This window comes from Amblyomma maculatum, chromosome 4 (assembly GCF_055883805.1).
Source record: "Amblyomma maculatum isolate TAMU_Amacu chromosome 4, ASM5588380v1, whole genome shotgun sequence".
In the NCBI taxonomy this organism is placed as follows: Eukaryota; Metazoa; Arthropoda; class Arachnida; order Ixodida; family Ixodidae; genus Amblyomma; species Amblyomma maculatum.
Window position 1 is genome coordinate 29,753,887 of NC_139347.1, and position 10,457 is coordinate 29,764,343.

The 10,457-nt window shown below is 45.7% G+C and overlaps 1 protein-coding gene across 1 annotated transcript; it reads right to left on the reverse strand.

Moving 5' to 3' along the window:
• Positions 1-2,309: 2,309 nt before the first annotated feature.
• On the reverse strand, positions 2,310-9,725 carry LOC146190571 (uncharacterized). The gene is made up of 5 exons (XM_084600968.1): positions 9,479-9,725; positions 7,701-7,841; positions 6,015-6,103; positions 2,919-3,138; positions 2,310-2,669 (listed from the first exon to the last, which is right to left on the reverse strand). The coding sequence occupies exons 2-5, from the start codon at positions 7,744-7,746 to the stop codon at positions 2,587-2,589; spliced, it is 438 nt and encodes a 145-aa protein (XP_084457094.1). The 5' UTR covers positions 7,747-7,841; positions 9,479-9,725; the 3' UTR covers positions 2,310-2,586.
• Between the last annotated feature and the right edge of the window lie 732 nt (positions 9,726-10,457).

The window sequence follows — 10,457 nt, forward strand, 5'->3', positions numbered from 1 at the left end:
CAAACAAAAGCTCTGCGTCGCTTCGCATGCCAGCCACTCCGCTAAACTACGGAAAGAAAAAGAACGAAAGTAAACTGCTAACGCACAGGATCGGCGCTAACTACACACTCCCGCCCATCGCGCTTTTTGAGCATGCGTGCGCTTCAAGACAAGTAGCATCGAACATTTAATGCTATAAAATTGTTATCCAAGTTAATGCGTCACTCTGAGAAGAAACCTGGGCGATCGAGGGAAGCGCGTTCGTGGATGCTGCTGAGTATAAAGACAATCGAGGATACGCTGCTGCTGTCGTCCACACTGACAGAACGCTTGTCCACTCCGCCAGTGTAAAGTCTCAAAATGCTGAAGTACCATCGGTCTTGCCGTATCTGATCCCGATTGCTGGGTCGTTGTCAGCGACTCGCGCACGACCATAAAGAATTACTCCAAGGGAAGAATATCCGTGGGACTCTCACCGGAAAACAAGGTCGAGCTAGTTTGGTTTTCCTCCCCCACATAATTCATTTAGCAAGGCCCAGGAGATACTCTGGCGCCAGCTACAAATCCGCTTCTTCCACTGCCCCAAAGTATATTCATTATATTCAAAGAGCAGGTTGACCCTAAATGCAGAGTGTGACGTCGACGCCACTTTAGACCACATTACATGGGGGTGCGCGGCCTATCCGCCACCTGCCGATTTGCTGCCAGCTCCACCTCTGGAGGAGTGGGAGGCCGGGCTGCGCTGCTCGGACCCGCCCATCCAGGCTCGGGTCACTGAGTGGGCCGAAGAGAGCAACTGGCGGCCATCTGGCAGTGCACCGCGTAGATGGAGCCACGGTCGAAATGCGAGAGGAGAAGCGGCGGCGCCGGAGGATGAGAGAGATGGCGCTACTTTTTGTTTATTGAGGGGTTTTATGCTCACCTGGCACGGCTTCGCGCTCACATCCCGTTGCGGTAAGTGCGTATGGTGAGTGGGCGATTGTCGGTGACGGCGGTGGTCTCCTCGGCGGAAATCATGAACCGCGCACGTGCGCGCTCAACCGCCGAAGGACCCCGAGTGAGTTGCCACAGACGCGCTCCTCGACTCGGAACGGGAGAGGAGGTCTCCGGGTTACGCTTTGGTTACGCCGGAAGGAAAAAGGGAAGGTAGCGTCGCCGCGGGAGACTCTGAGACGGTGAGGGGTGGCCAGTGTGCCCTCTCCTCCGCCAACCTCCTTAACGCGCGCGTAATCACGCGTATTAACTACGCGCGGTCATTATTGTAGCGAAGTGTTCGTAACTTTGACTCCCGTGACGGCACGAAGACTCCGCCGTATTGAAGAAGGGGACCAGTCGGTGTAGATTGACGGCATGAATTAACTTAATTTATTAAAGATGAGACCAAACATTAATTAAATCGAATCAAGTGATGCAAATTAAGTAACAAACTCGGATTATCAACAAATCAGTTAGGCATACGCGACATCTTGAGCAGGGGTCCCGAGCAGCAGCTCGGATGGTCGCCGTCCTCCTCCACTTGCCGCCAAAACCCCCCTGACAAGCGTTTTCCCAGGATTCTGGAGGCGCTGTTTGTTACCAAGCGGAAACGCGCTTATCGGAGCCAATGAGAAGACTTTCTCTAGAACTGAGGAACCAATGGGACGTCGGTGCCCATGAGGTTGTTTCCTCGCGAACACTGCGTGAATAACGCAAATTAAGTGAAGCACACCTTCAAGCTCAATACATACGCCTTGCTGCCACACCCACAGGTAGATTAATATTGCACAAACTCAACATCAGGATCCCTGCCAACGACCCAAAACAGCACGCTTCCATCTCACATAAGAGAATCTCTCTACATCAAACCGATACTTCTAAACATGCATCCTTTGCGGGATCAAGGCCGCAGGACTGCACGGGCGAAAGCACTGCTCAAGTGGTACGGGGACACCCCAGATGCGGTCTGGGTAGATGCAGCTGTAGACAACCGGGGAGCTACGACTGTAGTATACCAACCAAATACCGACCCCCTCAGTTCCGAACTGCCACCAGGCACCACAGCAGAAGAGGCTGATGGGAAGTGATACAAAATCTGCTTAGAAGTGACCATTTCCCTATACTTCTGAAAGCTGAAACTCCTGGCCCAATCCTTCGCGTCCGACCTCCTACATAAAAGTTCGGACAAGACAGCTGCGACCTATTTAAAGAATATGCTATAATAAAATGCGCACCCCTTATAAAAATGGGAACATCCTTTGAGTTCAATGTGAACTCAAAAAAGTCAGAAGGAAGCAACTTCCTCTGAACTGAGAATTGGCTACTGATTTTGAATTCACAGTGAATTAAATTTCTCTGACCATCCTGTGAGTTTCCTGTGAATTTCCTTTGAGCTCCCAGGGAACAGACCGTTGTCAGTTTGAGTTGAGTTCACAGGCAGTGGCCAATTATTGGTTCAAAGGAAGTTCGAAGGAATGATGACTATGGGATATTTGGTGGATGTTCGAAGGAAGTAGGTTCAGACTGAAACATTTGTTTGTATGAGCTTATATTTATTTGAATAGATGTACTTCCTCTGTTTAGGCCTTGCAATTAGGCCTGCTTTCGAAGACTCTGCGACAAAAAATTGGATCACTGTCCACAATCCCAGTGCAAACTTGCGCAACTGCCGGTGACCACCTTGGCTAGTACTCCATTGAGCAAGCAGGTGTAGGCTGCAAAAAGAAAAAAAAAAAACATTAGAAGCATGACTGCAATGAACAAGCTAGAGTCCATCCAGCCTTCCTTAGCTTTTGTAAATTAAATATACAGAGCCCGGACAGTGTGAGCGCCATGCAGGCACCACAGCATTATGCATTAAGGCAAGCATTATGGCCCTGACCATCACTGAAAAGTCAGCTGTTTGGACAATATTTCAGAATGCTCTTGCATCACATGCACAGGCTATGAGCTCGAGGACTTACAGATAACAGCATCCAATTTTGGGCAGCCCAGTGCCTTTTTTGGAGCTTGTTCCTTGCGGGCATTGCAGACACGGCCATAGAGTGAGCTTTCTTCCAGTTCTTCGGGTGAGAACACAACCCGCACCAAGTTACACGCAAACTTTGTTGCTTGATTGCCCGCACTGAGTTTCATGCGGTCAATCAACTGCTGATTTACCATAATATTGCTGCCAATGTGCACCTGCAAGAACAAAAAGCAAATATTAGTACTATGACCAGTATTGTAACATACAACAATATTCCTTGATATGCAATAAGAAAATGAAGGGGCTTTACAAACAACAAAAAACTTAGACCAGCTTAAGAACATTCAAAGAAACCCCAAAATGCATAATTAAGGTCATTTGTTTGCAAGTAAAAATACACATTCAAGAAGCCATACTTTAACATGTACAACAATGAAGGCATACGAAAACTATTGGATGTTTTTGACACCTTCCCGAGCGGTGTTTTGATCTAATTTTGAATCAGGCCAAACATCTTTTAACATTTTTATTAGTGTAACCTGACAATTGTGTAATATGTATTTAAAGTAACTAGCCAAAAAGAGGGCACATAATGCCCCGCAAAGGATTGAGCGCTAATAGTGCATTGCTATAGCAGAAGAAAAAACAAGAAATAAGAGATTTTTTAATGACCTAATTTATGCTTGCATTTCAACAATAAAAAAAAAAACAGATTTTAAGTCAGAAAATAAAGGGATTTACTCATCATTAACATTGAAAAGGCCATTAAAAGCCAGTTTAGACAGAGCACAGTGCCCACATTGTCACCTCCTGTTTAAAAATACTAACACCCTTTTCGTACATCAGAAGCTCAACCAATTAAAAAAACTGCCAATGAAGGTTTAGCAAAAGCATGCACTGCCTGCTCTGTATGTGCTACTTTGAGACAACATTTAATTTCCAGCTTGCACAGGTAGCTTTCATAATTTAACCCCTCAAGCGCTTTGGACAAGCAGCTCGTCCTTGCAAAGATGCCCTCAAGCCATTTTGGACGAGTGCTTGTCCTTGCAGGATAGATCCTCACCCTGAGAGTTTTAGGTGAGTACAGTGCTCCTCTGTGGCTTAGGTCATGCGCCATTTGACAGATGGCACCACTGACCCGTTAACTGCTTTTTGTTCTACCGCTTGAAAGACTTTTAAGCAGCCTTAATGAGAAAAATGGTGCCTGGTAGAGGCAACGCATGCACTGTTGGCCCGTCATCGCGGGAAAGAAGCTTTTCTTCGTTGCCATCCTCGCCATCCGAAGATGGCTCAGACACCAATTTTTGCATTGTTATGGGAAGTGAAGACGACAGTGATGACATGAGTAGTTCTTCCGACGAAGATGATGACAGCTCAGACGATACTATTGCGAGTTCTGTGTCAGTGGATGAAAATTGACAACATTCCGATGAAACCTCCTGGGCTTCCATTCTTGGTCGTCCCTTGTAAAACATTTCCAGTTACCTCGCTATATGTTACTCGACTAGATTGCTGCTTATTGGCGGGCAGTTGATTTTTCACGTAATGAGCAATAAACTTCACTGCGCTCATTTGACTTAGTTTCTGGTTCAAATATTTTTGTCTCGGATACCTCCTTTTTTATTACACTACCAATAGAAACCAGCAGTAAAAATAAAAACTAAAGGGACACTTAAGCTCCGCCTTTAAGGGTATGATGCGACCAATGTAGGCTACCACCCAACATATAAAGCCCTGCTTTAACCAAGCTGTATCAACATGTCTGCGTAGCCTAGGTGTAGCAAGCCTGACTCAGCATTGAAGAGCACTGGAATGTTGATTCGTATTTCACCTTCCCACCTCAAATGAACGACCGGAGTTAGCAGCTCCTCCTAACTTTTGGATATCATGTGGTCTCGTTAAGCCACACAAATCATCGAAGAATGTGTGTTCGGCCATGCCACTTGCCAGCGCCATGCTCTTGATGTTTCACTCACAACACAGACAACAAATTTTCATGTAATGGGGCCTTTAACGATATCGTAATTTTAAGCAATGTTAGCTAGAAATCTTGAAATAATAGTGCTCAAGGGGTTAAAGTGAAATTGAACTATTGTTGGATCAGCTTAAGAAGCCACAACTCCTTCTCAAAGGAGACCCTCCTGGCAATACCATGGTGGTTAATTGCCTTTGACTTGCCAGAGTGACATTGCAGGTGGCTGTCAGGTGCAAGTGGATTATATGCACATTAGCTTGAATACCATGATGACTGGCCCAAGTCGCTAAAATGACTGATTAGAGGAGCACCAGCTGCGTCATTCGAGTTGTAGTGCAAAAAGATGGCCTTCCGAGATCGATAACCTAAGAAATTGCTGAATATTAAACAAGCTAATGGAAATCTCTTTTCTGATGAAAAGGGCTTTGCTATAGCCCAAGCGAAGTATGCTCAACAGGAAGCGTAAACAAAAGTAACCTTGCACTTCCGATCACTACAGCTTTCACAAAAACTCTTCCAAATCAATATACACACGAATTAAGTAACAGTCACTAAAATGAAAGGAAGCAGTTGGGATTTTTTTTCATGGTTGTTTTGACGAATTTAAGAAAATAGCACTGTCTGTCTTTTGTCGTTTCTATCAAATTGACATTCATTTAAAAATATCATTATGCTACTAATTATGTAGTCTGTGAGCCCAGCCTCATAAACAGCATCCCAGCCAGGGCAGCCACTTTTCAGTGGAGCCGAAACGCAAGGTGCCCGTGTGCTCTGTGTTGTCGGTGCACGTTAAAGCACCCCAGGTGGTCGAAATTTCCAGAGCAAGGCAGTATCTCTCATAGCCTGAGTCGCTTTGGATATTAAACCCTAAAAGCCAACCAATCATAAAGAGCATTGCTTCTTGCCTATCTCTGAATTCAGTGACTGCTGACTTCATTCACATGGATAATGAGCTCCTCGTTTCCCTATCTGTGCACACTTCTCAATGGAAGTGCATGACTTGTGGCAGTGCTATCGTAAAGCTAGAACCAAGTTCTTGTGTGACCCTTAAAAAAGTTTCATCGAGAAAGGCAGTAATGAGCACAACCATGCAGACACTAGACTAAAGCAACTAACCTGAGCCTCGGTTGGCAGCACAACTGCTTGTGTTGTACACGCAGCATTATTAACGGATTCCGTCAGCTGATTGACCAGCCCAGCAACATCTGAAAAAAACAAAAAAGGAAAGCTGGAACAAAACATACTATTTCATCACTAGCAGCAGCAGCCCAAGTAACATTCACCACAGGAGAAAAGCCTTTTCTTTGCCCTTGACTGCATGACCAACCCTTTCCTGTCACCAAATGCACCATTCAAAATTTAGCTGCTAGACACTAGCATCACTCACGCACTCAAGGCGTCCTATCAGCGGTACATAATCTAGGGGATGCTGATAGCAATTGATGAAGCCAATGCTGACATTCCACTTCTGATCTCTTTGTTCGCTGTGGAAATGCCTGGATTGAATTAACTGCGGAGGACGTTGTAACTACAGTGCAACTGACGGGTGCTGCTATTGCTTAGAATGAATTCATGGGTGCGAATGATGATGCCGAGATAGCTGTGAGCGCTTTAACAGAAGTTAGTCAGATCACATCCCTGAAACAGTTTGTTGGTAGCAAGGGCCTTGAAGAGCTCAGCATGCAATATATACATGTATGGCGGCAGCAATACGCCACACATTTGGACAAAGGCTGACACTCGAGTGTGTAGCTGATACTCGATAGCCCATGCTTCACCTATCTCGTGTCTGTCTTTCGTGTCGACATTTGCTAACGTGGTGTAGTGACCGAGTTAAGTTAGGCAGATTGCTGAGCCAGGTGCCGAGCTTGGACAAGCATAAATTTCCTGTTGTGAAAAAAAAAAAAAAAAAAAAAAAACACCACCTAAGTGACCAAAATGGCACAGGAAAATGAAGCGCATGCCATAAAGATTCCAAGGTCCAAGACAGGACGAGGCCACATATGATAATTTCATACAAATTTAGATTTTTTGCTGTCCCTCCTGCGCTCATTCTAGATGCACCTCATCATTTGCAGGAGACTCTGAGGTTAAAATCTGAGGGAATCAAGGGTTCCATTCAGATACGCCGTCCACAGTAATGCAAGAGCACCACAGACCTGCCGCAGCCATCTGGCTACAACTTATACCCCGTGAATGTGTTTGAACCTAATGCAGCTCTCCGGGTTCACTGGAGCGTTGTTGTCACCGACCACTCCAGAACAGAAAGGAACCCAATCCCGCGCCCGTTTTTCGGCCTCGGCTTGAGCAGCACAAATCAGCACAGGTGCTCACCTTGAGTGGCATTTGTTTACCATGCATTTTCATGCAGCTATCACATACGACAACAGGCTCAATCTCAGATGCATGCCGATCCCAAGCAATGACATGTGACACGCAAGTCACTGTAACACAAACAAAGCATGCTTGCAGAGCAGGAGTGGCAGCAGTTCATCTGCTACGTGCACTGCAAGCATGGTGGTTGGTGGCGTCATGCAGCAGCGCCACGGTGTAGCTGAGCACTACTGTACACCACCTATAATGTGTCGCAAAGACAACTACAGGAGGAACACCAATCCTAATCCTCAGTGTAAGGGGAACCTTATTGCAGCAACATAATCTTACTGGTGCTTTTACTAGGATGTGCTACAGACCAAGAGGTCTTATTCATTTAAGAGTTAGCACTTGAATTTGTTATGCTTTACGTAGCATCTGGTGACACAGTCAGCATTCCAATGGCTTCAGAAAAAAGCGATCACATACCAAGCATCTGACGTGCTTCATCTCTTGCGGCCTTATATTTCTTCATTCTTTTTTTTTTGCAGACCCCACTTCATCCTCAAGCTCCAGGACTCTCTTTTTTGCATCTGTTGACTTAGACATTTTGTCACAGCTGCAGCTTTCCTGCAAAACGACATGTGGCAAGGTCTATTCACTAAATTGTATTTGCACTCAAATGCATCATACAAAAATTATTCAGTATAACGCATTGTGCAGATATCTGGTTCCACACATGAGATTAGCAAAATAGGGACAAAATTAAGACCACTGACAAGAGAAACGTAGCATGGACACTGTTTAGGGTTCAAAGCAACACTTCTTAAGGAGGAACATTAGCCCTTGAGCAAACCTTGGCACATAAAAGGACATGGTAATGTTTAACTGCGAGCTGACACCATCCAGCATCACTACTGCTCAAGTGGGCAGAATGCCCACTTGAGTAGTAGTGGACAAAACAAAGGATGCATTTCCACAAAAACAGTTTGAGCTCCCACGCATACCGTAAAACATAGCCACTCTGCTTTATGGTAGGTTCATGGTGTTTTATGTCCCAAAGCGACTTAAGCTATAGCGATGAGGGATGCCGTAGTGGTGGGCTCACCTGGGTTTTAATGTGCAAATGACATCAGACAGTACACAGTCAACTTGCATTTCACCTCCACTGAAATGCGGCCATGAATGCTGGGATTGTACCCATGTACAGTCGTGAGCTTTATGAAAGGGAGCATGCGATCCCGTGGCAGATAGCCTCATCCAGAAATAGTGGCAAAGTGCAATGGCAGCATTGAAAATGAAGTGGAGAGAGCGGTGCCCTTCCACCTGTTGGCCGTACCCCATGCACTGGGAGCAACTTTTACATCGGCAGCTAAAAATCATTGCAGCATTATGCTGTTGGTAACTGATATCACTGCTTGCTTTGCTATGCTCTGACCTAGCAACCCAGCGTAGGCTGGTAACTCAGGCAAAAGCGGCAGCCCAGGCCACTGGAGTCTTAGAATGGAGACTCCACACACTGCCTCCCCACCACACACACTTTTTTTTCCCCCTTTTTTTAATAAAGTTTTCTCTCTCTGCGCGAAATCTGAGGAATGGCTGGTAGCGAAGAAAGGAAGCATGTTTGACGCTTCAATAAAAAGAAACAAACAAATGAATATGAATGTAAATGAATGCGACAACACGTTAGGCGCTTTTATCTGCTTAAACTTAAGTCGCCTGCAGCTGTGAAAGCGTCCGTTTCGCTGCTACACTACCAATTGTCTCGGAACGAGCACCCTGGGCATCTTTAAAACTTGTTCTAAATCAGCTTCAATAATCAAGGAGCTGCCATTCTCCATGCCGCACCGTTCCGAGACGACGATGCGGGCAGGGTTTTTTTTTTTTTTTTTTTTTTTTTTTAAAGAGCCCGAATTGGGAAGCCTACTCCTGTTATCACGAAACACCGAGAATTGCCATTTGCTGTATAAACAGGGAGAATCGGGTCCACGTAACGACAGCAGCCGCGTTTATTCTACTTCTTATTTCCGCAAATTCAGTTCATTATGCATTTTTGTTTTAATTTCACGCAATTCCCGGAATCAACTGTCTACCTCTTTCACCACGTGCACTACTGTCACCTGCCGGTTAACACAATGCGGTCGTAATGCGGGCATGTAAACGACTTCGCGACACGACTCACCGCGAGTAGCAAAGGAAGGTGTTTCACAGGTAAACATTATTAAGACACGAATACGAAAAGAGACAAGAGACGTTTGACTACTTACCCACTCCGAGAATGAACGTAGGAGAGTACGACCCTTCTTTCCACTGGGCATGTAGTACTCCTTGGTTTGGAATAATCTTCCAGTATTTTGGATTATCCATCAGTTTCGCCTGCAGTTCTTTTGATTGTAGGTCTCTTACAGGGTATACGTCCCACTTCTGAGCGGTCGCCCATTTAACCACGCCATGATCGGCCATTTGCACTACTCACGCTAAGAAAACACGACGAACACAACGAACGCGAACAATCAACTTCCTACGGTCATGAAACACATAGTGAAGCATGCCGCCGGCTGTTTTCACGAAATCGATAGCGCTAGAGTCTGAAGCGCCAATGCAAACTTTTAAATGCATTTTTGCAAACTTCACAAACTTTCAAAATAAAACTTATAATTTATAAACAACCTTAAACGTTTGTTTTTTTAGTAGTAATATGTGATGCGTAACAAAACATAAAATAATTTAAGCAAATTATTGCCACAAGCAGCTGCAGCGCTCTTCTTTTTGCTGCGGAATTCTTGTGGTGCATGTCAATCTTGATTGGTTTTACTCGCCGCCGTGAGAACGTTGGTTTTACTGGCAGTATTCGTAACCTCGGCTGCGGGGGCTTCTGTGCGTGGTGGTACCGACGTCGCTGACGTATTAATTGCTGGTCTTTAAACTGTGATAGGAGGTAAACGAGCTTGACTTTCGTGAACAATGTGACATCCGGTACTAGGCACATCGTGAAGTGCATTTAACTGCAGGCTTTTGAAGCCGTTATCGATGGTGCTGCGGTAACCGCCTACCCGTCGAACGCACTGGAAATGCCACCACGGTAAAAGCGTACTTGCGCGACGTCAACGTCGCGCCGTACCGAAGTGCACTAAATCACGACGGAAGCAGGCCGCGCTTGCTAACAGCGTCGCCCTTGGCGTCGCTGCGAGCCAAGAGTTGCCAGGCTGCAATGCCGACGCAAATACTGACAAACCCTGCCAGCCC

Bases quoted from the DNA above. Each gene is read 5' to 3' on its own strand.
- LOC146190571 (XM_084600968.1), bottom strand. From the start codon at position 7,746: ATGAAGAAATATAAGGCCGCAAGAGATGAAGCACGTCAGATGCTTG. The intron at 3,139-6,014 runs GTTAGTTGCTTT...TTGTTCTTGCAG, and splicing joins TGCTGCCAACCGAGGCTCAG to GTGCACATTGGCAGCAATAT. The intron at 2,670-2,918 runs GTAAGTCCTCGA...TTCTTTTTGCAG, and splicing joins AAAATTGGATGCTGTTATCT to CCTACACCTGCTTGCTCAAT.